Source organism: Balaenoptera ricei, chromosome 20 (assembly GCF_028023285.1).
Source record: "Balaenoptera ricei isolate mBalRic1 chromosome 20, mBalRic1.hap2, whole genome shotgun sequence".
Classification (NCBI taxonomy): Eukaryota; Metazoa; Chordata; class Mammalia; order Artiodactyla; family Balaenopteridae; genus Balaenoptera; species Balaenoptera ricei.
The window spans coordinates 11,069,705-11,096,686 of record NC_082658.1 but is presented as its reverse complement, the minus strand read 5'-3'; the positions used below and the strand labels follow the sequence as shown (position 1 = coordinate 11,096,686).

The 26,982-nt window shown below is 47.1% G+C and overlaps 1 protein-coding gene and 1 long non-coding RNA gene across 2 annotated transcripts; one reads left to right on the top strand and one right to left on the bottom strand.

Annotated features, from left to right (window-relative positions):
* Positions 1–10,711: 10,711 nt before the first annotated feature.
* Positions 10,712–14,243, bottom strand: LOC132354900 (uncharacterized). Its single transcript, XR_009499454.1, has 2 exons — positions 13,518–14,243; positions 10,712–11,853 (listed from the first exon to the last, which is right to left on the bottom strand). It is a non-coding gene; the product is annotated as an uncharacterized LOC132354900 (long non-coding RNA).
* Positions 14,244–14,344: 101 nt separating this feature from the next.
* Positions 14,345–26,982, top strand: EIF4A3 (eukaryotic translation initiation factor 4A3). The gene is made up of 12 exons (XM_059906557.1): positions 14,345–14,591; positions 16,641–16,713; positions 17,333–17,399; positions 18,079–18,141; positions 18,982–19,114; positions 19,314–19,394; positions 21,361–21,502; positions 21,964–22,102; positions 23,075–23,190; positions 26,236–26,343; positions 26,444–26,571; positions 26,757–26,982. The coding sequence occupies exons 1-12, from the start codon at positions 14,423–14,425 to the stop codon at positions 26,771–26,773; spliced, it is 1,236 nt and encodes a 411-aa protein (XP_059762540.1). The 5' UTR covers positions 14,345–14,422; the 3' UTR covers positions 26,774–26,982.

Genomic DNA, 26,982 nt, shown 5'->3' with positions numbered 1-26,982 from the left:
ACCTGTGAATGTGACTTTATTTGGAAATAGGATCATTGCAGATGTGATCAAGATAAGGTCATTAGGGTGGGGCCTTGAATCCCATATGACTAGTGACCTTATAAGAAGAGAAGAGGCCCAGAGACAGACACACAGGGAGAAGCCATGTGACAACCGAGTCAGAGATCGGAGCGATGCTCATAGAAGCCAAGGGACGCCAAGGATTGCCAGCAACACCCAAGGCTCGGAGAAAGGCATGGAACAGATTCTCCCCTACACCTTCAGAGGGAGACTGGACCTGCTGGCACCTGGATTTTGGATTTCTAGCTTTCAGAACTGAGGGCAAATACATTTCTGTTGTGGTAATGTATTATGTCAGCCCTGGGAAACTAATACATAGGGGCAAAGGGGATTTGGAAACTTGCCCAAGTCCTGGAGTGCCCAGCCACGTCCAAGCTGTCAACCACACACTTGAATGGAAGGCTCTCAAGCTCCTGGGATCTCTACCCAGTAGAAGTTTGCATCACTGGGGTGTGGCCCTCCAAATCAGGATGACCTTCTACCTTGCATTAGGACCAGCTATACAATCCACAGAGCCCAGTACAAAGTGAAAATATGGGCCCCTTGTTTAAAAAGTATCCAGAATTTCTAGACAGTGACAGCAGAGCATTAAACCAAGTGCGGGGCCCTGGGGACAGGTTACACCTATGAAGCTGGCCCTGCTTTGCATGATCAAGTGGTCTCCAGGCCCCCACTAAGTAATTTATGCCTAAATCTCTGTCTTGACCAAGTGATTCTTTTGTGATGATCATTGCCCTTCTGTGAGGTTCTCTTTTAAATACCCCTGGGGGAATAAACATTCACTCCTGGCACCTAGGTGCGAGTGGGCTTGTCAAGAGGTGGAGGGCCAAATGGGACCCACTTTCTCCATAGCTGCCAGGCTGGTGGCTTGGGGGCCCTGACAGGATTCTAACTGGTCAACCTTCATAGCAGAGGATTTTAACTAGCCAACCACCCAAGGACCCAGGACAGAGAATCAACTCCGGGAGCAGCCCTTCCAAGCCCCGTCCGGCCCTGCCTGGTGAAGGCCATGGTCTTTGCTTTCTCAGGCCCTGCCTGTCCTTCTGGAAACCAGTGGGGCAGCAATAAGATCTCAGGTGCCCAGCCCCAGTGCATGGCCAAGGAGGCGGGGCCTGCCGGCACCTGATGGCCCAGCGCCCCCAGCCAAGATCCATCCCCTGCCCAGGAGGCCCTGAGTGGAGCTGAGTGCTTTTGCCCTTGGGAAGCTTTGCATTCCCTCCTGGCCTCCTCTGTTCCATCCCTACACTCGCTCATCCCAGCATCCTGTTCCCCTCAGCTGATCCCATGACCCCCAGGAATGCATTGCCACGTGTGCCGAGGCATCTAAGTGTTCCCCTTGCGCCTTCTCAGATGACAACGTCATGAGTGCAGCCACTCCTGCCACATCCATCTCAAAGGTTCTGGGTCAGATTCTACACATAGAACCAGTCCAAATGGGAAAGGTGCTGAATGAAGCAGACTCACAGAGTCTCTCTTCCCCAGTGCCTCGCAAAATGAGCCAAAAAATGTAAAAAAAAAAAAAAAAAAAAAAAAAAAAAGCTGCAGCAGCCACAAAATAGGAACGATGGAAAGATAAACAAGTTTTTCCCCCAAACGTTGAGAAATGTCATAATATCAGACGAGCCCCGCAATGGGTGGAGTGGTGTCAAGGGGCTCGGGGCCGCCAGTGACAAAACCAGGTCTCAACGGAGGCATGTCGATTTTATGTAAAGCCTCTACCTTGTCGTGGTTATCATAATCTCTTAACCTTAGTGGGAACTTTTAGGGAAGTAATGGTTCTTGGAGTTGAAAAACACTTATACTACATTCAACTATTTCATCATAATTTAATTTTAAATTAACTAAAGCTAAAATTTTACTTTGAAAACATGTGGATCTCATTTTTATTGAATGATGTTAGTGTATCTATCTCTCTAGCAGTCCCTCAATCCATATACTTATCCATCCATCCGTGTAATCTGTCCATCTGTCTATTGTTCAGTGTGTGTGTATGTGTGTTTGTGTGTGCACTTGATTGTGTGGGAGAGAGACAGAGAGAGAGAGAAACACAAAGAGATAGAAACAGAGAAACAGAGAAAGAGAGCAGGTAGATTCTGGAATGCTGTTCCCTGATGCTAATACTCGTTATTTGTGGTGGTAGAATTTTAGGAAATCTGTTGCTTTCTTTCTTTCTATTAGTTAAACTTTTTAGAATGAGCAAGCATGGGTTCAATAACAACCATAAACTCATTGTTTCAGAAAACAATCAAATTAACTCAGTTGATCAAACGGAGAGGGAAGTCATCACAGATAAGGTGCCCATCAGTCTTGGAGCACCCGGGATACTTCCTGTCCAAGCATGATTATTCACCGTGCCCCCCTTTCTCTCTCACAAGTGACATGGTTTGGGTGACCAACTATCAGAGACCAGTAGAGGCGTCCCCTCTCTTGCTTTTCCCTCAGTCCTGCAAGGAAGAGCCAACCCTCATGTGTGCTGGGCACAGAGATGGTGGGAGCGGACCAGGTTGACAGGTGCTGGCTGAAGAGGGGAAATTCTGGAAAAGGCAGGGGCGTGGGGGAAGAAGACTTGATTGGCCCAGTCCTGCATCAGTGGGGAAGGGAACTGCTTCTTACCACCAGGACGGGATTTCTTAACCTTCCACTTAATAAAGGAGAGGGGAGCACATTTATAAAACCCTGTGTTCCCCACAAATCTCTCATAAAATATCCACCTTAATATGCATCAAGCCTGAGCCTGAAGATTCAAAAACAGATGGGAAATAAATACACTGGCCCTGAATGGTGAACCTAAATGCCTTCCTTTGACTGGGGTCAATGGCCCTGGATTAGTTGGCTCAAAGGAGACAGTGACCCAAAAACTTGGGCTCACGGAATATTAACTTTTATTTTTAGTAGATTACACCCTGGCGTGCTGTCTGGTATTATATGATATGGCTGCCAAGGGTCTGGGTCGGGGAGCACATCTCCAGCCTGCAGCTCAAACTCTGGGAGCTCCAGATGCCCAGGTCTCCGTGGATGCCCTGACGACCAGGACTGGCTGGAAAGCCTTCCCTGGGCTGGGTCACAGGGGGTGACAGCCTGCCCTGGGAGCGTCTTCTAGTCCGACTGCCACCCCTGACCCCGCCTACCGTAGCATCACAGGACTCCCAAGGAACACCTGACTGCTCACAGACTCCCACTCCCATCAAAGTGAACTCAGAAAATCAGGGCCAGCTCAAGCGACAAGCTGCCTTACCAGGACAGCTGAAGACAGGTCTCTCTAGGACTCTCTAAACCTCAACCGACTACCCCTGGCTCCTGGGACCTGTCAGCCACACCAGGGTTTGAGTATAAGTGGGCGTAGCTGAGTAGAAGCCATGCTAGTCCCTGCTTCATGCAGTGAAGCAGCTTAAGACAGGTCCCCAAATGGGAATTTAAAATGTGGGAGTTTCTTTGCAACTCAGCCCCAATGTAAATAGGGGTTAGTCCTAACAGTAAAGAAAATTTAGCCCAGAGATCCCTAAGGATATTTTAAACTCTATAAAATCCTCTTTTCACCCTACAGCAATTCTAGAGGGAGTCTTAGATTATAAGACCCCTGAGCCTCTAAGATGTGGGTCCTCCTATTTGACCCTTTCCCATGTCAGCATTCTTCTCAGACCCCAAGGTGCAGATCTTCCCTTGCCTGTGAAGTAGGGGAGAAGGATAAACGCGCGCGCGCGCGCGCACACACACACACACACACACACACACACACACACACACACACAGAGGCATGCACAGTACTCCAGAATAGGGGGAATGAGTTAGAGGAAGCTTAAGGGAATTGATGACCCACAAATATGGTGAGTGAGGCAGAAGTTCACCAAGCACAAAAGGGGTGCTCCCTTGCACCCCTCAGCTAAAATCTGGCACCGAAGTGCCATTGTAAATGTCCAGCTATGCCCTTACCGCAGATAGGAGGCAGCTGGTCTTACTCACTTTATACCTGAACTTAGAAACCTTCCTTCCTTTTCTTTTGTCCTGGGCAACGATGCAGAGATAAGAGTACTAAACAGAGCATTCCTTTCACCCAGCATGGCCCACGCTGTCTTAAGGTGGTACTTAGCAGCCAGAGAATGTTCAAGTAATTTAACCAAGCAAAACGGGACGAGCTGCTTTCTCCTCTCGTACCCAAACCAGGCACCCCCTCCACGCCTTATAAGGAGGAAGCCGGCTCCTCTCATTCCCCTGTAGGCAGCTCTTGGACCCCATTCTTGGCCTACCCACCCTCCCTGGGTATGACGACCTGCTCTCCTGGGGACAGACTCCGTGTACTTGCCTTCCTTGTCCTTGAGAAGCGATGGCTGACCAGCCACAGTCTTGGCTGAGCAGCCGCAGACAAGCAGGTTTGACAGACGCGTCCGTCTGGGCCCTGCCCACAGGAGCTGCGCCTCACTCGAGCCTCCATGCATCAGTGAAACGCCAACACATTCCCACAGCAGGGAGGATGGGTGTGAAGGGTTTGTTTTGCCTTTGTGAGAACCACAGGAACCTTCCGAGAACTGCCCGTGTATCTGGTCAACCCACAGAAGACGGTGATTGAGAAGATGATGGAAAATCTTGGAGTGGATAGAATCTTCTCTTCTATGTGAACAGTCAGCCCATAGATCCTTCAGAAAAGTCCTAAGAAGTTTAGGATAAATTCTGGACCTCTTCTTTGGTTCTCATGAGCAATTCTGGGAAGTATCTAAATAGTTCCAATAGATCCATCTAAAATCAACATTTGATAATTACTATTTAGATTTGAATGAAAGTCTTGGTTCTTCTATGTTAAGATATATCCAGAATGTGATCACTCTCGCCCTTTGCACTCCTGGGATCTGATCAGCGCCTACCCAGACCTCTGCAATGACCTCCTAGATGCTTTCTCCATGCCTCCTGAGGCAGGTTCTCAACACAGCAGACAGGGCCTCCCTGCTAAAGGATGAGTCAGGTCATGTCATTTCCTTTGCTCTACAAATCCTCGAGGACTAACCATGCCTCACAGGTGAGACTCTGATTTCCTGGTACTTGCTGACCACATTTGCATTTATCTGCTCCACATATGGGGCCTCCTTGCTAGTCTTTGACTGCTCCAGGCACATGCCGGTCCCAGGGCCTTTGTACTTGCCTCTACCTGCAATGGTCTTTCCTCCATCTCCTTCAGGACTCCACTCAAGGGCCACCTTCCTAGAGAGGCCTTTCTAGCCATTCTATTTAAAATCGTAGGACTGGGCTTCCCTGGTGGTGCAGTGGTTAAGAATCCGCCTGCCAATGCAGGGGACACGGGTTCGAGCCCTGGTCCGGGAAGATCCCACATGCCGCGGAGCAACTAAGCCCATGCGCCACAACTACTGAGCCTGCACTCTAGAGCCTGCGAGCCACAACTACTGAAGCCCGCGTGCCTAGAGCCCGTGCTCCGCAACAAGACAAGCCACCGCAGTGAGAAGCCCACACACCACAACGAAGAGTAACCCCCACTCACCGCAACTAGAGAAAGCCTATGCACAGCAATGAAGACCCAACACAGCCAAAATAAATTAAATAAATAAAAGGTCTCATTTAAAAAAATAAATAAATAAAATCGTAGACTTCCCACACGGCTCCCCATCCCCCTTTCCCTATTTCATTTTTCTCTATTGGACGCACTGCTCCCCAACATATTATATATTCTAATTATTTATCTGTCTCTTGCCTGCCTCCCCATGACAAGCCTGAAACTTCCAGAGGACAAGAATTCTTGCCTTTCTTGTTTTCTGCTGTGTCCCCCACCTGTGAAGAGTGATGCTCCATGCATACTAGTTGGGTGAATCAATAAGCATTGGTTGGGTGTCTGGTTCCCACTGATGCATATACTACTCAAGAAAGAAGGGACAATCATAGTTCCATGGCCTACATGAGTAGGAAGGACCTTAAGGATTATCCTCCTGACAAAGGCAGGTTCCCAAGGTCACACAGCTAACTGATGGAGGAAGAGCAACCAGAACCCAAGTCTCTTCCTCCTGGTGAGTGAGAGGGATGGGGCTGTGGCCGCTCGGGGCAGAGTAGGTAAGAACACAGGTCCGAGCTCAGATAAGAAAACAAGTTCTTGGACCAGAGCCCCAGCCCTGCTGCACATCAGCTACCCTCTGGGGCAGGTTATTTAAACCCCTAAGCCTCAGCTTTCTTACTTCTCCAGTGGGGCTAATAGTGGCACCTGCTTCATGGTGGGAAAGCACTTCTCTCTGTGCCTGGTGCATAGAAAGTTCTAGATAGTTATGAAAAACTCAAATTGCTGTCCTTGCAGGTAAAAGAGGGGGCCAGAGCCTCACTAAGCCTCTGTTAAGAACAGAAATTCCGAGCGTTATAGGACCAGAGTTGAGAAAGCCCCAGACCCCCAAGGTCCGTGAGCTTTCTGAGGGCAAAAACTGTTTCTTAGTCACCACTGGGTCTTCAGGAGGACCCCGACTGACAGTTATTCTGTATGACACGGGACTATAGCTGTGTACACAATTCTAGGGTCAATCAAACAGCATTTTGGTAACCTGGCTCAATGGGAAGAGTATGTCCTGGAGAAACTCCCAAGCCCCAGGGGGCACCAGGATAGCACCACCTGGTGAGCACAGCCCCCAGCAGCAATCAATAAAGGATCAAGGAGTGAGCGATAGACGGTCATTGTGAACGCCCTGGGCACTGTGTGGAGGGCCTCTGGGTGCTACCTTATCCATAAAATGTAGGGAGTTGGTGGGGGGTTCTGGGTTTGCCTTGGAATCAAGATGTTAACACCACTTGCGGATGCAGGTGCTACAGGGAAGGCCCTGTAGGAATAAAGTTCAGACTCGCAGCAGAGAGCAACCGGGGACAGGGTTCCAGGCTGAGGTGTGGCTCGCTGGCCTCTGCATGGGAGCACGGACCCCCCCACCCCACACACCCACCCCGGCCTGCACCAAAGCGGGGAGTGGACCAGGGGAAGTCGGGAAGCAGCAATTTCCACAGGAACAGGTGAGACCGGTCATTCCCTGCTGCTTCTCACATTTGAACATGCAACTGCCTACCTGACAACTCCCCTTGGATACTTAGGCATCTCAAATTTAACCCATGGAAATCAGACCCTTTTTTTTTTTTTTTTTTAATTTTATTTATTTATTTATTTTTGGCTGAGTTGGGTCTTTTGTTGCTGCGCGCTGGCTTTCTCTAGTTGCGGCGAGCGGGGGCTACTCTTCGTTGTGTCGCGCGGGCTTCTCATTGCGGTGGCTTCTCTTGTTGTGGAGCACGGGCTCTAGGTGCGTGGGCTTCAGTAGTTGTGGCACGTGGGCTCAGTAGTTGTGGCTCACGGGCTCTACAGCTCAGGCTCAGTAGTTGTGGCGCACGGGCTTAGTTGCTCCGTGGCATGTGGGATCTTCCCAGAGCAGGGCTCGAACCCGTGTCCCCTGCATTAGCAGGCGGATTCTTAACCACTGCGCCACCAGGGAAGCCCCTCAGATCCTTTTTTTTCCTTTTTTTTTAAGAGACAGGGTCTTGCTAAGTTGCCCAGGCTGGAGTGCAATGGTTATTCACAGGAGCAATCCCAGTACTCATCAGCACGGGAGTTTTGACCTGCTCCGTTTCTGACCTGGGCCAGTTCACCCCTCCTTAGACAACCTGGTGGTCCCCTGCTCCTGGGAGGTCACCATATTGATGCTGAACTTAGTGCGGACACTTGATTGGCATAGCGTGCTATGAAATCCTGGGCTCAAGCACAGATCTATTATTAAAAAATGTTTGTTAATCGAGGTGAAATTCACATAACATAAAATTAACCATTTTAAAGTGAACAATTCAGTAGCATTTAGTACATTCACAATGCTGTGAAACCATCTCCTCTATCTAGTTCCAAAATATTTTTGTCACTCCAAAAAGAAAACCTGTGCCCATCAAGCAGCCCCTCCCCCCATTCCCTGGTAACCACTAAGCTGCTTTCTGTCTCTATGGACTTGCCTATTTTGGGCATTTCACATCAATGGAATCATACATATGTGACCTTGGAGGTCTGGCTTCTTTCATGTAGCATAATGGCTGAATAACGTCCCATTGTGTGGGTGGACCACGTTGTGTTTATCCATTCATCTGTCGGTGGACACTGGGTTGTTCCTGCCTTTTGGCTGTTGTGAGTCCTGTCGCTATGAACACATGGGCACATGTGTTTGTTGGATCTGTTGGTTTTGCCCTCAAACCACACAACACTGCTGCCCATGGCTTCCCCATCTCACGATGGTACCACCCAGATGCTCACACCTGAAACCCAGGAGTCAATTTTCATCCTTTAAACCCTAACAGCCCCCTCTATCCCATGTGTCAGCCCTGTCCTGAATGTCTCCTGAGCCCTCCTCTCACCATCTCCACTGCATCAGCTCCAGCAGCCACCACCACCTCTCCAACGGGTCTCCCAGCCCCTCTCTGGCCCCTTCACGTCAACCTTTCAACCTCTTGCTGCAGCCAGGTCATCTTTCTCCACTTGATCTTAGTCAAAAGGGTGAAAAGTGATAAGCCAGGTCATCTTCCCAAACTGTTTATCAGAATGAATCCTCTCCCCACAAAGAAAGACAACCCTGAAGTGGCTCCTACGGCAACCATGATGCATTTAAACTCTATTTCACAGTCTGTAAGACCTTTTATGATCTGGCCCTGTTCACCCCTTCTCCCACTCCCCCTCTTGCCCACACTCTCGATGCTGCAACCATGCTGGCTTTCTGTCCCTTGATTGTGTCAATCCCCGGTCCACCTGGGGGTCTCCACACTCCCTGTGCCTTCTTCCTGGAACCTGGGGCGTTACCACAGCCACCTCTTCTCGCAATTCACGTGGAACCTTCCTCCAGTCACCTGGTAAATCTGCAACCCATTAAGTCTGCCACTTTGCCTCATTTTAGCACAGAAATTACAAAGCCTACAATTATTTTATTGCCCTCCTCTGGAACACAAGCTCCATGAGGACAGCACTGTCTGTCCTGTTTGCCGCCCAGTACAGCCCCTGGAACAGCGCCTGCACCAGGAAGATGCTCCAGGCACATCTGTGGCCAAAATGTCAGATGCCAGCAGTGTGGAGTCCCGGGTCCAGCTGGGTGGGATCTGGTGATGTTTAGTAAGGTGCCCTGCCTGGCTGGGTGGGTTAGAGGTGGCTGTGCCTACAAAGGAACAGTGTTTGTCATTTAATACCAGGTGATAGGTGAGGTTTCTGGCAGGAAGTCGCTCTTTGGAGACAGCCCCTAGGATCCAGGACATCAACTCCTGTGGTGATGATTCATGGAAACCCAGCCCAGCCCAGCAGCACTACACCCAAACTTCCACCCATCCCAGACAAGACGAGCTGACTTGATTGCGTACACCCTGAGTCCAGTAAGGGTTCAGGGAAGAGGCAGGTCAGCTCCTCAGGTGCAGCCCGCTGAGCTTCTCCTGTCTTGCCCACCACTCCGGCGTGAGCTGGGAGAGTTCCTGTGCTCCTCCTCCCCTCTTGCGTTGGACATCCAGGCACACCACGCTGTACTAGGGCAGCGCTGGGGAACAAAACAGACATGGGCCTGCCCTCCTTGAGATTAGTCTAATCAGGAGAGATAACCTCCCTCCCACAGATTTGGAAAGCATGGGAAGTGAGGTGCAGGAGACAGAGGGCTGTGCCCAGACGTAACAGGCAGGTCCATCTGGGTGCCCCAGAGCCCTGGGACAAAGGATGCAGGCATGGTAAGCCATATAGACACACTTTTTCGGGGACTCAGAGTGGGGCAGCTTCTACCCCTTGCTGCGCTGGAAGTTACTTATAACTTAACAGGCTGGGCATTAGTTTTCCCAGCAGTAAAATGATTAAGACAAGATATATGCCTGCACTCCTTAGTTGAAATTGTAATGGAGGTTTCTGATAAAAATTAAAACATTAATCTGGACATTTAAGCAGTGGAATTATGTACTGACAGCTGATGTGGGCTGTCAGTTCTTGCTTTGTAAGTACACTTGACTTTTTTTTTTTTTTTTTTTCTGATCAGAAGTTTCTAGGAGATAGCTTTTTCTTTCACATCTTTATTGGAGTATAAATGCTTTACAGTGTTGTGTTAGTTTCTGCTGTACAACAAAGTGAATCAGCCATATATCCCCATATCCCCTCCCTCTTGAGCCTCCCTCCCTCCCTATCTCATCCCTCTGGATCGTCACACAGCATAGAGTTGATCTCCTTGTGCTATGCAGCAGCTTCCCACTAGCCATCCGTTTTACATTTGGTAGTGTATATATGTCAATGCTACTCTCTCACTTCATCCCAGCTTCCCCTTTCCCCACCACCATGCCCTCAAGTCTGTTCTCTACGTCTGTATCTTTATTCCTGCCCTAAAAAGGAATGAAATTGAGCTACTTGTGGTGAGGTGGATAGACCTAGGATCTGTCATACAGAGTGAAGTCAGAAAGATAAAAACAAATACTGTATGCCAATGTATATATATGGAATTTTAAAAAGTGGTACTGATGAACCTAGTCACAGTTGACACTTGAACAACAGGAGTTTGAACTGTGCGGGTAACATCTACAGTGTTTTATATCATATAAGACAATATTGATGTAGGTACTGAGAGACGGATGATTCATCTTGTAAACATGTAACTGAAAGTGGGGTCCGGCTGCTCACCGCTCAATGGCCAATAAAGAGGCAAGGTTGGTGGAAAGGAAAGTTTGCTTTATTTTGGATGCTGAGAATGGGGTGGGGGGGGGAGGCGGACACCTGTCCAAAGGCCAACTCCCCCCACCTGACAATCAGGGGGCAAGAGTTTTTATAGGCAGAGGGAGGGGACTACGTGTAGAAGCAGCACAGTCAGCTCTGACAATCATCTTGAAATTGGTCATTGGTGGTCTGACCAGCATCATCTTGATAGTTTTAAGTACAGTTAATCTTCAGTTCCATGGTTGGTTTGTTCCCACTTCCTTGAGGCCAATTCTCAGGATTGTGGCAGCTTCTGTCATGGCTACAGTCTGGTCATCATGTAACTTCTTCCACCTGGTGGGGGTTTCAGTATCTATAAGACAGCTCACAGGACACGGCTCAGAATACTATCTATAGCCCTTGAGGAGGAACAAAAGGTCCTTGACTTTGCTTAGTGCCTAAACTTTTATTATTTAGTCTTGGACAATTTTCTTTTGTTTCTGCATTTTCCCACTTCTCTGACTTAACTTATTCTTTAGCTAAAGTTTTACCACAGACAAAAGGCAGGTGGAGGACAGAGGGGAAGGACCATTGTGTCCTGCTCTGTTTCAAACAGACAATGTAAACTTGGAGTATCGATCATTACAGTACAGTATCGTAAATGTATTTTCTCTTCCTTATGATTTTCTTCAAAGACATTTTCTTTTCTCTAGCTTACTTTATTGTAAGAATACAGTGTATAATACATATAAATACAACATGTGTTAATCGACTGTATGTTATGGGTAAGGCTTCCGGTCAACAGTAGGCTATTAGTAGTTAAGTTTTTGGGGAGTCAAAGGTTATACTTGGATTTTCGAGTATGCAGGGAGTTGGCGCCCCCAACCCCCATGTTGCTCAAGGGTCAACTGTGGAGGCTTAGGTCCAGCATAACATAGCTACGCAGAGCAAGTATTTTAACAAATAGGGCAAAGAGCCAGGCATGTTCCAACACACGACTGCCTAGGTTATTCTCACCTGCTGTTGATAAAGCAAAGCGCGTTTCAGGGAATTCCCTGGTGGTCCAGTGGTTAGGACTCCATGCATCCATTCACTGCGGGGAGTGGGGGGGCCCTGGCTTCGATACCTGGTCGGGGAACTAAGATCCTGCATGCCGCCTGGTGAGGTCAAAAAAAAGGAAAAAAAAAAAAAAAAAGCAAAGTGCATTTCGGATCTCAGATCTTAGTGACACTGAGACCTTTGGTGAGCATCGTAAAGGCCTTGTGAAAATTGGCACCGAGTCTGAGAAAAAAAGAGCAAAACCTCTTCTGAGAGGAGCTCTTATCCTGGTTGCAATTACCCAGAGCCCTCTTTCCTGTGTAATAAAAACATGGCTCTCTATGACCTATTGTGCCCACTGCCAGCTCCTAGTTCCTGGAAGAGTGAAGGTACACTCCTTATCATCCCAAAGAGGCCTCCCGGTGGACCTGCCCCTTCTGTCGTTATCTTGGGGGAGGGGTCAGCCCCTTTGATTAGAGGAACCTCAAGGAGTACTAAGGCCAAGTCTGCTTGGTTGCCACTGTTTCGCTCGAGACCTTTGTTCCCTGACACTGCACGCCCATGCCCACCCGACTCCTGTCATCTTCATGGACTCTGGCCTAAAAAGTTATTGGTGCCAAACAAAAGGAAGAGGGCCTTAAGATGTGTATTCAGACATTGAGCAAAAGGGACATTGCCAGGAAAATGGCATAAAATATCATAAATGTGTGAAGGCAAGAGACAAGTCCAGGGGGATCATCAATAAGATCAAAAATCTCTCAATAAGTACAAAAGAGGCAATCATCCTCTTCAAACTTAGTAGAAGAGTGCAATAATTTCATCCCCTCCCCATTGATATCAGATTCATAAAGTCAGCGATCTTCAGTTTACTCTTTCCCCATACCCTTGGCAAGGTTATTTCACATGCTGTTTAGTACCTAGAGCAGCACCATCCAATAGGAATACCACATATAATTAAAATGTTTCTAGTAGCCATATTTTAAAAAGTAAAAAGAAATGGGTGAAATTAATTTAAATAACATTTTAACTCAGTGTATCTAAAATATGGACATTTCAACACATAATCAGTATAAAAATGATTAATGAGGTCTTTCACATTCTTTTCTTATACTAAGTCTGAAACCTGTGTGCATTTTACAACACAGCCCTAGGGCACAGCTTGCAAAACAGAGTGTGGGCAACTTCAGAGAGGGTACTGGATAACTCTTTGTGGAGTGAGAAGACATAAGAACTTATATTTGCATTTTATTTACTTTAAAGTCTAAGAAAGAAATTCAAATTTATAAATATTTGACTGATACTGGCATCCTTATCAGGCATGTTTATCAGGTCAATTATCTTGTAAGGTCTGGACATATTCCAAAGTCAGGGCAAGAGCTTCAGGGCAAGTAAGACCCTTCATTTCCTTGTTTGCTGTCAACATACTGCAAACCTCTGCATTCTAAGTGTGCCTGGTTTAGTGGATAAAATGATTACTGCTAAAAGTTTTCACTAAATTAACCTTCACAACAGGAGAGCGTTCAAGCAGTCCTGGAAAGAGGCTGTTAAGAGATTAAAGATGTGCCCAGTGATGCGAGACAAGCAAACAATGAGAAAGGACAGAGCTTGCACTTGGGCAAGTGTAAGTTTCACAAAGTTAAAAACGCTATTTTCACACAACACAGATGAACGCACGTCAGGTGGTGACGGTGGTTCAGGAGCCAGATTTTTAGAGGCACTTAAAGAAGTTTAGGGTAACATGGCATAACTGGAAATATTCTGCAGGTCAACCGAAAGCCATCACCTCCAGGGTCATCTTTTCTGCAGGGCGGGATTTATCAGCACCTCCGCCAGACACGCGGAATCCAGGGCCTTAATGAACAGACAGACGCACAGTCCAGCAAGGCGCGGCCCAAGGTCACGCGGCCAGTTCTGGGGGTCCTGGTGCCGGGGGCCGTCGCAGGACCCTTACTCTCCCAACACACTCGACCCCGGGTAGGGGCTTTTCCATTAGGGGGTTAAAAACCGGCCTGGGGGTGTTAAAGTGAGAGCTGACAAGCAGGCAGTTAAAGATTCCAGACTTTCCAAAAGCAGACGATGTGCAGTGAGGATTTCCATCGGGCGGCAGTGATAACGAGTAGTAATGCGTTTGCCGGCGTCCCCGGCCGGCGACAACGTTGGAACATGCGTACACACGAAAGAATGGGCACAGGTGGGGACCCGCGCCCAGGTTCCCACTCGAAGCAGGGCCGCCTAGAGACCCCGCCCGGAGCAGGGTCGCCATGGCGCGGTCCGCAGCCCGTCTGCAGGGGCGCCAGGTCTACCGTCCCGCGCGGAAGATCCATTAACTGGAAAGGACTACCTCAGCCAGAGAGCCAGGCCGGGAGTACCACACCCAGTACGAATCCCTGCACCCTACCGCCTCCGCACCGTTTGTAGGGGTGGGCGAAGTCCGAATCCGCGAGATCCCGCGGGAGCCCCTCCCGCGGAAGAGCCGCAGCACCGCCCCTTTCCCTGCAGCAGGCGCCCTTTCCCCTTTCACGTGACCAGGAGCTCCCCGCCCCTTCCGAGGCTTGGCCCAGACGCACGCTCGTACGCACGCACGCACGCACGCGCGTGCTATGTCGTCAGTTCCGGGCAGCAGCGGCGCGGGGCCCTGCTTCCGCTTTCTTCTGAGGCGCGGGCTTGGGTCTCAGCCTGCTCGGCATTATGGCGGCTACGGCCACAATGGCGACCTCGGGCTCGGCGCGGAAGCGGCTGCTCAAAGAGGAAGACATGACCAAAGTGGAATTCGAGACCAGTGAGGAGGTGGACGTGACCCCCACGTTCGACACCATGGGCCTGCGGGAGGACCTGCTGCGCGGCATCTACGCCTACGGTCGGTGAGCTCGGGCCGCGGGCTGGGGCGCCCGCGGGGAGGGGGGGGCCCGGCCGGGGGTGGTTCCCGAGACTGGGAGTGCGGCCGCTCCGGGGCTGGGGGTCGGGGCTGAGGCCGAGCCCGGGGGCCCTGAAGGGCGACCCCCGCCCCCAGCACGTGTCCCCACCCCCGTCTGTGTCGGCCGGTTTGGGTGTTGTTCTCCCGGCGGGGCGCCGTGCTGGGTCCCGCGAGGGCTGCAGGGTCCAGCGAGGTCTGCAGGGTCCTCCTTGCACCCCGGAGTCACTCATTCAGCGGATGATTGTCTTGCACCTGCCAGGTGCTAGGAACGTGCGCGGCTCTAGGCACTAGCGGCTTAGTAGTGAACCAGGCAGGCCTTAGGGAGCTTGTTATGTTTGGGAGAAGGATTATATAGTCAGTGGTAATGGCTACGAAGAAAATAAAGCGGGATAACGGAATCAAGAGTGATTGGTGGGAGGCGAGAGTTAAACTAGTAGAGCACATAGGTAAGGGGGCTCCCAGGAGGGGCTGGCATTTGAGCTGAGATCTGGACTAAGGAACCCGTTATGAGAAGATTATGGTAGAACTGGGCAGCTGGTGCCAGGGCCCTGCAGCCGGGAGCCTTATGCATTCCAGGAACAGAAAGAATCTCCCTGTCCTGGGAGCCTAGGGGCGAGTTTTGGGGGGGGGGGGCGCAGATGTTGAAAAGCATGGTGCGAGGTGATGGAGTTTGAATTTTATTTCTAAGTGCGGTGGGAGGCCATTGGAGGGTTTTAAGCAGCGAAATGATGGGATCAGATATACAGTCACAGAGGTGGTCCTGGGTGTCTGGATATGGGGGGAGGTGAGGCAGGAGAGGAAGCAGGGAGATGTTAGGAGGCTTTTGCTCCAGTCCAGGGGAGTGATGATGGTATTGTGGTGGAGATGGAGTACTAACAGGGTTTGCTGATGGGTTGAATGTGAGCAGGAGACGAAAGTCCTGGATGTGTGAGTAACTGGGCAGGTGATGATGCCCTCTCCTCAGGCGGGGAGCACTCGAGGGAGCTCTTCTTGAATGAGGAGAGCTTGAAGGACTTGTAAACCATCCAGTAGGAGATGTCAAGGAGGCAGTTGGGAAGAGGTCGGGCTGAGGATGTAGACGGGCGTGATCAGCATCTGTGCTTAATGCCTGGGACTGGGACGGACATCTTTTTTATCCAACAGTCCTTGATGTCATGACAGTCTAGCACAGAGAAGGTGCGGAGGGAATGGGAGGTGAAGAACCATTACAGCTGGCCCTCGTAGTGTGGCCGACAGCCCTGCCTGCCTCTTGGCACCCGGGACGTCCCTGCCCTAAAACACTGTTTTTAGTTTCCCGTCTACTTGCTGAGTCATCCTGAGGGGTTTAAGTCATCTGCTATATTTGCTTTTGTGTTAGATGGGAAATTGTACTACATTTTAAAAGACTACCAAAAATTAATTAAAGTACATTATTTGTATGTAAAGTTTTGTTTGTTTACTTGGACAGTAGCGGTGTGGTGTTGTAGTTCATGTAGCTGCATCAAGGCAGGAGGAGTAGATGAAATGGGGTTGTAGGTGATAACAAACAACCTGCAGACTTACTGCTGGTGGGGAGTGGTGACTACAGCACTGATGGGTTTATATTCCTTTTTTTAACTTAAAAAGTAATACCAAAAAAACCCCATTAGTGCAGATTATTGTAATATAGTCAAACAATACACAAGTAATTGGAGTAAAATATGAGCCTCCCTCACCCCATTCCCCAAGAGTAACCACCAACATTTTTTTAACCTAACTGGGGTGTCTATATTTTGCAACAGTGTTCCTTAGAGATTGTGTCTGTATAAATAAGGTGGTATGTTAGTATAAAAATCCACTTCAGCCTACTTCATTCAGCAGCTGTTTCTTGAGAGCTCAGTATGTTGGACATTGGGTTAGGAGGGGGTGGGGGATTTTAAAAAGATAACATCCTCGGCACAAGGAGCTCCAGTGTATGGTTGCAAGTATGCTGTCCTAGTGGTTAGAGCTCATTTTTTCTGTTTTAATTTACAGGTTTTGAAAAACCATCAGCAATCCAGCAGCGAGCTATTAAGCAGATAATTAAAGGGAGAGATGTCATTGCACAGTAAGTCTGCTCATGCATAGGCGGAGTCAGGTGCTAGTTAGCACAGCAGTGTGTAGTTCAGTGCTTCTTCATTCAGATGCCGTTACCAACTCTTGCCTTGACTTTAGCTATGGGCTGTTTGTTTTTAGTTTTGCATCCTCCACTCTAGAAAGCTTTCTTTTTTTTTTAAGCCAGCTTTACTTAACCTATTATTTGGCATATGGAATTGTATATAATACTCTTTTAATAGCATTATTCCCTATTTGCCTAATTTTTAAACACTCATTTACAAAAAAAAAAAGTCTGAAATCATAGAAAAGAATTATATAAAGGGGAATCTTTTTTTTGCCGCCTATAACACCCATTCTATAGATTCTGCAGCTCTATCACCCCCTGATGCAAAGGCCACATTTACTGTTCTTATCACCAGTGATTTAAAAGTTGTGATGTTATGCCTGAGTCCCACCACCTTGCAGTTAAGATATTGGTCGGGGTGGGGGGGAATCGACTTGGAAGAAGCTGCCCAGTGCTTCTGCAGCTCATCTCCTCAGAGCACTGCTGGGGCGGGGGTTACATGAATGGGAGCAGTGGCATGTAGCCCATCACTCTGAATCCCATTTATCTTTGTTTTCTTTACTAGATCTCAGTCTGGTACAGGCAAAACAGCCACCTTCAGTATTTCTGTCCTCCAGTGTTTGGATATTCAGGTAATCTTAAACTTCTCTTTAATCCTAGGAAATACTTCCTTTACCTTCTGTAACTACAGTGTTCAAGAAGTACAGTTCTTAAATATATCTAGTTGTACTGATTAAACACATTTTTAAAGAGAATCTTAAGTGCACACTAATATCTGAGCTAATATTCTGTCATAAATTCCTTTTTATTTAAACTGATAGTCTTTTTAAAAATTTTTATCGAAATTTAGCTGATTTACAATGCTGTGTTAGTTTCAGGTGTATAGCAAAGTGATTCAGATATATATGTGTGTGTGTGTGTATGTATGTATATATATATATTTCCCTGTGCTATACAGTAGGTCCTTTTTGGTTATCTCTCTTTTTACATAGTAGTGTGTATATTTTAATCGCAGACTCCTAATTTATGCCTCCCTCCACCCTTTCCCCTTTGGTAACCATAAGTTTGTTTTCTGTGTCTGTAAACTGGGAGATTTTTTTAACTAGTGGAAATTCTTGTCTGTAAACAAGAATCCTGACCAGTATACCCATTATCACTGGATATGCAATTTAGTAACATTCAGGTTCGCTTACCTGAAATCAGATGTGTGGTTAACTTGAGATAATATTCAAAATAGATCTGAGTCTGAATTAGTGCAGTCTACCTTGAAGATACTGAGATTCTCTATTTTCTGACAAATTACTTTACCAGGTTCGTGAAACCCAAGCTTTGATCTTGGCTCCAACGAGAGAGTTAGCTGTACAGATCCAGAAGGTAAGACAGTTAAAGATGGCACTGTCGTATTTGCAGGTACAGTTGACCCTAAACAACACAGGTTTGAACTGCATGGATCCATTTATTTGCAGGTTTTAAAAAAATGAATATGTACTACAACACTACATGATGTGAAGTTGGTTGGATCCAAGGTTAGGGAGGGCTGATTGTAAAGTCTGTGTGGATATCTGACTAGGCTGGGGTTGAGGGGTGTATGCAGTCGGTAGGTAGGCCGGCATACCTAACCTCCCTCCCTAACCCCCACGCTGTTCAAGCCAACTACTGATTGACTTAATCTAATCCAGTTTTTCTGTTCTGTCAGGTTTTTTTCCCCTGATTCCTAACATTTTGTGATAAATCACATATATGAGTTGCTGGTTTGTATGAAGTCATTTTTAGTGTAGCTTGTGTGATTCCAATAGTTTTTTGCAATCTTAGGATTGTACTTTCAAAAAAATTAAAAATAATTGTAAAAAATAATTGTAACTATTTTGTTTTCATAGTATAAACATTTTGGAAGTGTATCTATTAAGATGTTAATAGCATTTGTGGGTGGATGGGATTATGAATTTTATATATTTTCTTATTTTTCTGTAGTTAATACATACTGTTTTTATAATGAGAAAACAGTAAAACTGACTTCATTCTGGCGCAGAAAAGAGTGGAAGGAGGAGACTTGGGCTCTCTGTAGTTTTATGATAGAAATAATGGCATAAACAATACCAGGTGGTCATCTTAAACTAGAACAGAAACAATCTTCATTTTGGGGAAACTCAGATGTTTCAGACTTCATAGCGGTCTTGGGGCAGACCTTGAACATGAATCTGTGTTTTAATTCAGGGCCTGCTTGCTTTGGGTGACTACATGAACGTCCAGTGCCATGCCTGCATTGGGGGCACCAACGTGGGGGAGGACATCAGGAAACTGGATTATGGACAGCATGTTGTCGCTGGCACACCTGGGCGTGTCTTTGGTAATTGCTTTTGTCTATAAAAAGTGCTTAAACAATAGAGGACCATTTTCAATTTGATATGCAACATGGTGGATTTTTGCATTTGAGTAACTTGTAAGAAGTGGAGGGAAGGTCCCTGAAATGCTGTGAAAACTGGTTGAAATGGCTGGCTCTTTACTTATAGCCTGAGGTCTACTTATTTCGAAATCTGATTTTATAGATATGATTCGTCGCAGAAGTTTGAGGACACGTGCTATCAAGATGTTGGTTTTGGATGAGGCTGATGAAATGTTGAATAAAGGTATGAGTAACAAAAGAATTCATTTTCTGTTGATGTAAAATTCTTAAATTTTCACAGTGTAAAATTGAAATGTGGAGCTAATGAACTCAGTGTAAGTAGTATATTCTTTGTGGAAAACAGTTATGCCCTGGGTGCACTTAGGAACATAAAACTCTGGTTTTTTTATGGTAGTGGTTTGTAAGACTGATGACAACCAGAACAACAGCATTTCAGCCAAACTGATGGGGTACTGCTCGTTGTGTGGTGGGTGAGCACAGATGGCTGAGGCGTGGAGCTGGGATGTGGTGCAGAGATGCTTGGTGGTGGTGAAGGTGTGGAACAGACAGCTGAATAAATCTTGTTTCATGGCAGTAGGGTATTTTGTGGTTTGGATGTTCCATAATTTATTTCACTAGTTGTTTTTTATTGGTTGTCCAGGTTGTTTTTACTCTTTTATCGGTTATTTTTCAAGATAAATTTCTAGAATTGGGTTGTATTTCATGTATTTCTACCAAAACATATGAGGACAAATATGTGAGGACCCGTAAGTCATAGCAGTTGTGCTCTTAGCACAGCAACTAGGAAATGCATAATGACGGCTGTCACCTTGGTTCAGTAACAGCTGCGGGCAGTACCTCACGGTGTCTTCACGCCTCCCCTCCCTGCACACCCCCTCTCCAGTCTTACTTCCATACCAGGGGGTCGGGTGGGTCGTCCCCTTAGACATTGGGGTCGCCTGGTGTGAAGGGAATATTTTGCTTCTCAGGAGTCACCAGTAACTCATGGGGTTCTTCCCAAGCGTTTTCCTGTTCCCTGGTTCTTGAGCAGTTCTCTCAGGAACCTAGAGGCTGATGCCACCCCTTGGAGCAGCCCTCCACCCCACCTCCATCTTGGGCCCCTTACCTGGAGGCCCTGCTCTTCAGCTAAGTTAAAGGTACAGTTACTACAAAGTGAGGTCTCCAGAACCAGTGGCATCTATGTCAACTGGGAATGTGTCGGCAATGTAGCTTCTGGCCCCCTGATCTCTGCAGTCAGAACCTCGCAGCCACCTGTCCCCTTCTCACACACCGGCCTCCTAACCCGTCCTGCAGGTGTGGTGGTGTGGTGACCCGGGGGCCAGGTCCTGCTTGCCAGCGGGGTTTTTTTTTTTTTTTTAAGTAATTTATTTATTTTTGGCTGTGTTGGGTCTTCGTTTCTGTGCGAGGGCTTTCTCTAGTTGTGGCAAGCGGGGGCCACTCTTCATGGCGGTGCACGGGCCTCTCACTATCGCGGCCTCTCTTGTTGCGGAGCACAGGCTCCAGACGCGCAGGCTCAGTAGTTGTGGCTCACGGGCCTAGTTGCTCTGCGGCATGTGGGATCTTCCCAGACCAGGGCTTGAACCCGTGTCCCCTGCATTAGCAGGCAGATTCTCAACCACTGCGCCACCAGGGAAGCCCTTGCCAGCGGGTTTTATTCAGCCTGTCCCATATGAAATAATGTAAACTAGTTGAATTATTTAATTGGGAGGTTTTTAAATTAAGGTATAATTGACATGTAACATTTTCAGGTGTACAACATGGGTCATTATCTGTGGGAGATTTTTTTTTAAGTGGAGATTTTTTTGGTGAAAATCTAGATCTCTGGGTTTATTTAAAATGTGGCAGATCTGGCCACAGTGGATGCATACCCTCACAGGGCAGCAGCAGCTGGAACTGAGATGTGAAGCTACCTGCAGGGGTCTGAGGCTGTGGGCTCAGGGCTCAGGTTTCTGTTGCTTTTACCTGTTGGCATCCAGGACTCTTGGGTGGGGCTCTGATCCCTAGAGTACACCAGGGAGAGGAGAGGGGATGCAAGAATTTGGTTCAGCTCTGTAAGAAGATTCCTTGTGAAATCTTGCACCTTAGAGTCACAGTGCTGCATCCAGTTAAATGTGAACAGTTGATGTGCAACTTCTGTTTCAAAATGTGCAGCCTTAAAAATTCCCCATGTGTCTCATTCCTCATCCCAGGTTTCAAAGAACAGATCTACGATGTGTACAGGTACTTGCCCCCGGCCACTCAGGTGGTGCTCATCAGTGCCACACTGCCCCATGAGATCCTGGAGATGACCAACAAGTTCATGACCGACCCTATCCGCATTTTGGTGAAACGGTGAGGATGCCCTACTTCTCAGGTGGGACTAAAACACAGCATAGTTGTATTTGGGTTTTAAAACATGAAAGTTCTTTTTAATTTTCTCTTTTGAAAAGCCAGCTTTTATATAGTCTCCTTTGATCCAGTAATTCCAATTTAAAAATTTGCTGATAGTATTTACTTATCAATGGAATTATTTACCATTGGCAGTAAAATGTGTATACTATTGAACAGCCAAACATTTTGTTTAGAACCATATATAAGGTGTGGTTAAAGGTTCATACTGATCCAGGGCTTGGGCCCCTGCGGTGGAAGTGGCGACTCCTAGGAGGATGTGGCTGGCGGGAGGGGCGGGAGTTTAATGCCCAGGCTCCTGGGCCGCTGGGGGTCGGGCCTGTGCCTGGAACAGCGCCTGGCCTGCGCACGTCCTCAAGTTTTGGTTGGAAGGATGAGTTGACAGGATTGTGTTTGTCCTCCAGTGATGAACTGACTCTAGAAGGCATCAAGCAGTTTTTTGTGGCTGTGGAGAGAGAAGAGTGGAAGTTCGACACGCTGTGTGACCTCTATGACACGCTGACCATCACTCAGGCTGTTATCTTCTGTAACACCAAGAGGAAGGTGCGTGGCCATCCTGGCTCTTTAATGTTGGTTTTCATAGAACTTAGGTCAGGTATTTTCTGTTGAGGACCAGAATTACATGCTTTAGGCTCTGGGTACATGGTCTCCTCGGGCAGCCACTGGGCTCTGCCCTTTAGCTCAAAGTCACCCTGGACGATGAGCGGACAAGCGGGTGTATCCAGGGAACATGTGCAGGGTGTTGATCTGGTCCCTTGACTGAAGGCTCCGGGTCATTGGTTCAGGTGGGGCCCGGACACGTGTTCTTTGAGCTCCCAGGTGATGCTGATGTGCCGGCAGAGCTGAGAACCCTGGCAGCTCTCCTTGGAATAGGAAGAAGATTTGGACCACATTCCAAAAAAGATTCAAACTTAAATTTCAAATGAGAACAGTGACATATTGTCTTTTAAGAGAATTTTTGCCCCAATATTTGCTGGGCAAAATTAAGTTTTCTACACAGCCAGTGAGGATTAGCCTGAGTTTTGTTTATATATATATATATATATATATATATATATTTATTTTTTGGCTGTGCTGGGTCTTCGTTGTTGTGCGTGGACTTTCTCTAGTTGTGGCGAGCGGGGGCTACTCTTCGTTGTGGTGCGCAGGCTTCTCATTGTGGTGGCTTCTCTTGTTACAGAGCAAGGGCTCTAAGCGCACGGACTTCGGTAGTTGCAGCACACAGGCTCAGGAGTTGTGGCTCGCAGGCTCTAGAGCGCAGGCTCAGTAGTTGTGGCGCACGGGCTTAGTTGCTCCGTGACATGTGGGATCTTCCCAGACCAGGGCTCGAACCCCTGTCCCCCGCATTGGCAGGCGGGTTCTTAACCACTGCGCCACTAGGGAAGTCCCTAGCCTGAGTTTTAAGAGCACTTGTTTATGAATATTCGAATTGGTTCTGCAGGGAATTGACGTGAAATCCTGTATACAGTCTCTGGTTTGTGAGCTTATGGCAGCATCTATTGATTCCATCTGTAGGTTGACTGGCTGACGGAGAAGATGAGGGAAGCCAACTTCACCGTGTCATCCATGCACGGGGACATGCCCCAGAAGGAGCGCGAGTCCATCATGAAGGAGTTCCGGTCGGGCGCCAGGTGGGTTTGCTGAGCTCTCTGCTGTGGTCCTGGTGCTGGTGCTGTGGGCCAGCATTTATGGGGTGTTACCCGAGTTTTCCCCCCCACAGTTGAGCTCGGGCAGGTCACCAACTTGCTGGTGAGCAGGGCAGCCGCTGCTGGTGTGATAGGTTAGGCTGAGATGAGAACTAGCCTTAACTGTGTAGGTCGGTTGCCTTGTTTAGAAGCGTATTTTTCTGTTTCCAAATAAATGGAGATTTTCTATTTATCTTTTTGTATTGGTTTTAGCTTAATCCCACTGTGGCCAGAGAACCTGCTTTGTGTGATTTCATCCCCTCAGTGTGTATTCAGACTTGCTTTGTGGCCCAGCACGGGGTCGTTTTACAAACGTTCTCTGTGCTTGGACAAGATGGGTGCTGTGTGGTGTTGGATTTCAGTTGCTAGCTGTATTTCTCAAACCTGCATCATTACCCTTTTGCCCTTAAGTCTTGTTTCATCAGTGTTGAGAGTGCTGGTTTTCCTCTTGGGAGTTCTGTCCATTCTTGCGTTATGTGTCCAGACACCTGAGTGTACAAGTTCAGAATTACTAGATTTCTGGAGGATTTAGCTTTTGCTGTGGAAGTGTCTGCCCTTCTCTACTAGGGCTTTTGTCCTGAATCCTGCTCTGTCTGACCAGCCGCACCGGCTCTGAACGTTTGGTGTCTCCTTAGTACTACCCTTCTTCCTTCACGTCTGGTTTGTAGACTTAAGCTTTAGATGGATTTCATGCAACCAGCATATGGTTGGGTTTTATTTTTCCTTCTCTTTTAATTTAATGATAATTGCTGTCTTTTTTTTAAAATTTATTTTATTTATTTTTGGCTGTGTTGGGTCTTCATTGCTGCGCGGGGGCTTTCTCTAGTTGCGGTGAGCGGGGGCTACTATTCGTTGCGGTGCACGGGCTTCTCATTGTGGTGTCTTCTCTTGTTGCAGAGTACGGGCTCGAGGCGTGTGGGCTTCAGTAGTTGTGGCACGTGGGCTCAGTAGTTGTGGCTCATGGGCTCTAGAGCGCGGGCTCTAGAGCACAGGCTCAGTAGTTGTGGCGCACGGGCTCTAGAGCGCAGGCTCAGTAGTTGTGGTACACAGGCTTAGTTGCTCCGCGGCATGTGGAATCTTCCTGGACCAGAGCTCGAACTTGTGTCCCCTGCATTGGTAGGCAGATTCTTAACCACTACCCCACAAGGGAAGCCCATAATTGTCTTTTAACTGGAACATTTAGTCCAGTTTCGTTTAATGTAAATACTGATATATTTGGTTTTAAATTGAGCATCTTATAAGTGTATCTTACTTGTCATTTCTCTTCTGTGGTTCTTTTTTCTTTCTTTAGTTTGGATTTTTTGTTGTTGTTGTTGTTATTCCTTTTCCCCACTTTTTATTTTGGAAAATGTTTATTTCTTTATGTTATTTAGTGGTCGCCCTGAAAAGTCATCAGCAGCTGTGGTTGCTTGGTACTTTTACCATCTCCCCTGAGAGCACAGAGAACTTGAAACCCTGACTTCAGTGACCCCCCCAGACTTCTGTCACTGTTGTCATGTTTTTTAATTTACATATATTTCAACCTCAACAAGAAATTTTTGCTTTATATAATGAAACTTATATAATGAATGCTGCATATTGACCATACTTGTTACTCTTCTGTCTTTCCTTTATCTCTGAGCTTCCATCAGGGATGCATTTCTTTTTTTTTTTTTAATATATACATATATATACATATTTGTTTATTTATTTTGGCTGCACCAGGTCTTAGTTGTGGCACGTGGGATCTTTAGTTGCGGCATGCATGCAGGATCTAGTTCCCCGACCAGGGATCAAACCTGGGCCCCCTGCATTGAGAGTGCAGTCTTACCCACTAGACCATCAGGGAAGTCCCAGGGATGCATTTCCTTGTGCTTGAAGGATGTCTTTCTGTATTTAGTTTGGGTCTGCTGGTAACAAAATGTCTGTTTTAGTTTCTTTGGAAATGTCTGCTTCATCTTGAAACACCTCCTTCTGACGTGTTGAAGGAGGCAATGCAAGCGGGATCGGTCCCAGAAGTCCTGTGGACACCAAACTCTGCAGACATTCTAATCCCTTATATGAAGAGGCCTATGCAGTCGGCCCTCTGTATTTGGTGTTTCCTGGTTGTGTTGGTCCTGTGGGGATGTCACCTGCTGCTGCTTATGTAAAACAGTGTCTTCTCTGCAGGCTGCTTCTTAGGTCTGTTTTGTTTGTGTTTTGTTTCTGTGGTTTCACGCTGATGGGTCCATGTGTGATTGATTCAGTCTTATTCCTTCCGTTTGGCACTTGTGACTCTTGGCCTTACCCCTCTGTTGGTGCTTTGGCTCCATCCTTTCTTCTTCCTCTAGGGCTCCAGTTATATGTGATTATCTGGCAGGATTATTTTCTCCTGTTCTGCTGTCCCTTCAGACTTTGAATGCTTCTAGACCAGCGACGTCCAATAGAAGTATAATTCAAGTAAACATATGTCATTTAACCCAGTATATCATATCACTTCAACATGTAATCAACATTAAAAATATTAATGAGGTTTTTTGCATTTTTTTTGTACTAAGTATTCAAATCGAGTGTGAATTTTACACTGTAAGACAATCTCATTTCAGACCAGCCACTCCGGTGCTTGGTGGGTTGGTGGCCTCAGCATTGGATAGTGTGGGTCTGTGGTGTGTCAAATTCTGTCCTGTGTGAAGGACAGAGAGGTGTGAGTTGCATTTCTAATTTGAAGATACTGTAAACACCACCAAAATCAGTGAGGCCGCTGTACTTGAGTTTTTGCTAGACAAAAGTAAAATGTCCTTCCCAATTATTGGTATGGGACTGGTTCTAAACAAATTAAATGTAGTAGTGTAAAGGATAGCCAATTTTTTTTTTTTTTTTTATCAGCACACATGACCTAAGTAATGAAATATACCAAACGTGCCTTCTGAACGGGGCTTTCTGGTGCTGTCCCTTGTGCTTCAGCCTGCAGAGGGGCCAGTGTGAGGGGCCCTGATGTGTTCGTAGCCGGTCTGACCCTTTTTCTTTGTGCAGCCGAGTGCTCATTTCTACAGACGTCTGGGCCCGGGGGCTGGACGTGCCCCAGGTGTCCCTCATCATTAATTACGACCTGCCCAACAACAGAGAGCTGTACATACACAGGTAGGCAGCACAAGCTTTTCTTTGGTTTCACTCTTGTTGATGGATTTACTGAAACCTTTTTTGCTATGTTTACTGAAGTGATTTTGCTTTATTGTTGAAGAATTGGGCGATCAGGTCGATATGGCCGAAAGGGTGTGGCCATTAATTTTGTGAAGAATGATGATATCCGAATCCTCAGAGACATTGAGCAGTACTACTCCACTCAGATTGACGAGATGCCCATGAACGGTAAGACAGTAAATCCGTATTTGTGATTGTTTTAGAGAGAGCTTCCTGGTTCCTGGTTTGGGGCACTTGAGGTTTTTCCCGCTTTTTTTTCTTTTGTTTTCGAGAAGTCTTTTGTGAGCCTTTAGTTAAATTTACAAATTTTCACTTTGTTTGTATTATTCCTTCTTGTTTATCTTCTCTTTCAGTTGCTGATCTGATTTGAACAATCTGCTTGCTGGAGCCTGTTCACCTATTTTGTATCAATTTGGAAATATTTAGGGGCAGTTTCTATTTAATGGGTTTTATGTGAACTCCCTTCTCAAAGCCCCCCCACGACAAACTTTGGAGATTCTGCCACCTTTTCTTACCCACATGTAAATAATGCATTGCTTTAAGTCTTTTTCATTAAACATTTAAAACTTTTCCCATAAA

Excerpts from the sequence above, each read along its gene's own strand:
- EIF4A3 (XM_059906557.1), top strand. The coding sequence starts at position 14,423 with ATGGCGGCTACGGCCACAATGGCGACCTCGGGCTCGGCGCGGAAGCGG. Across the intron at positions 18,142-18,981 it reads TAGCTGTACAGATCCAGAAG|GGCCTGCTTGCTTTGGGTGA; the intron begins GTAAGACAGTTA and ends GTTTTAATTCAG. Across the intron at positions 21,503-21,963 it reads ATCCGCATTTTGGTGAAACG|TGATGAACTGACTCTAGAAG; the intron begins GTGAGGATGCCC and ends TTTGTCCTCCAG.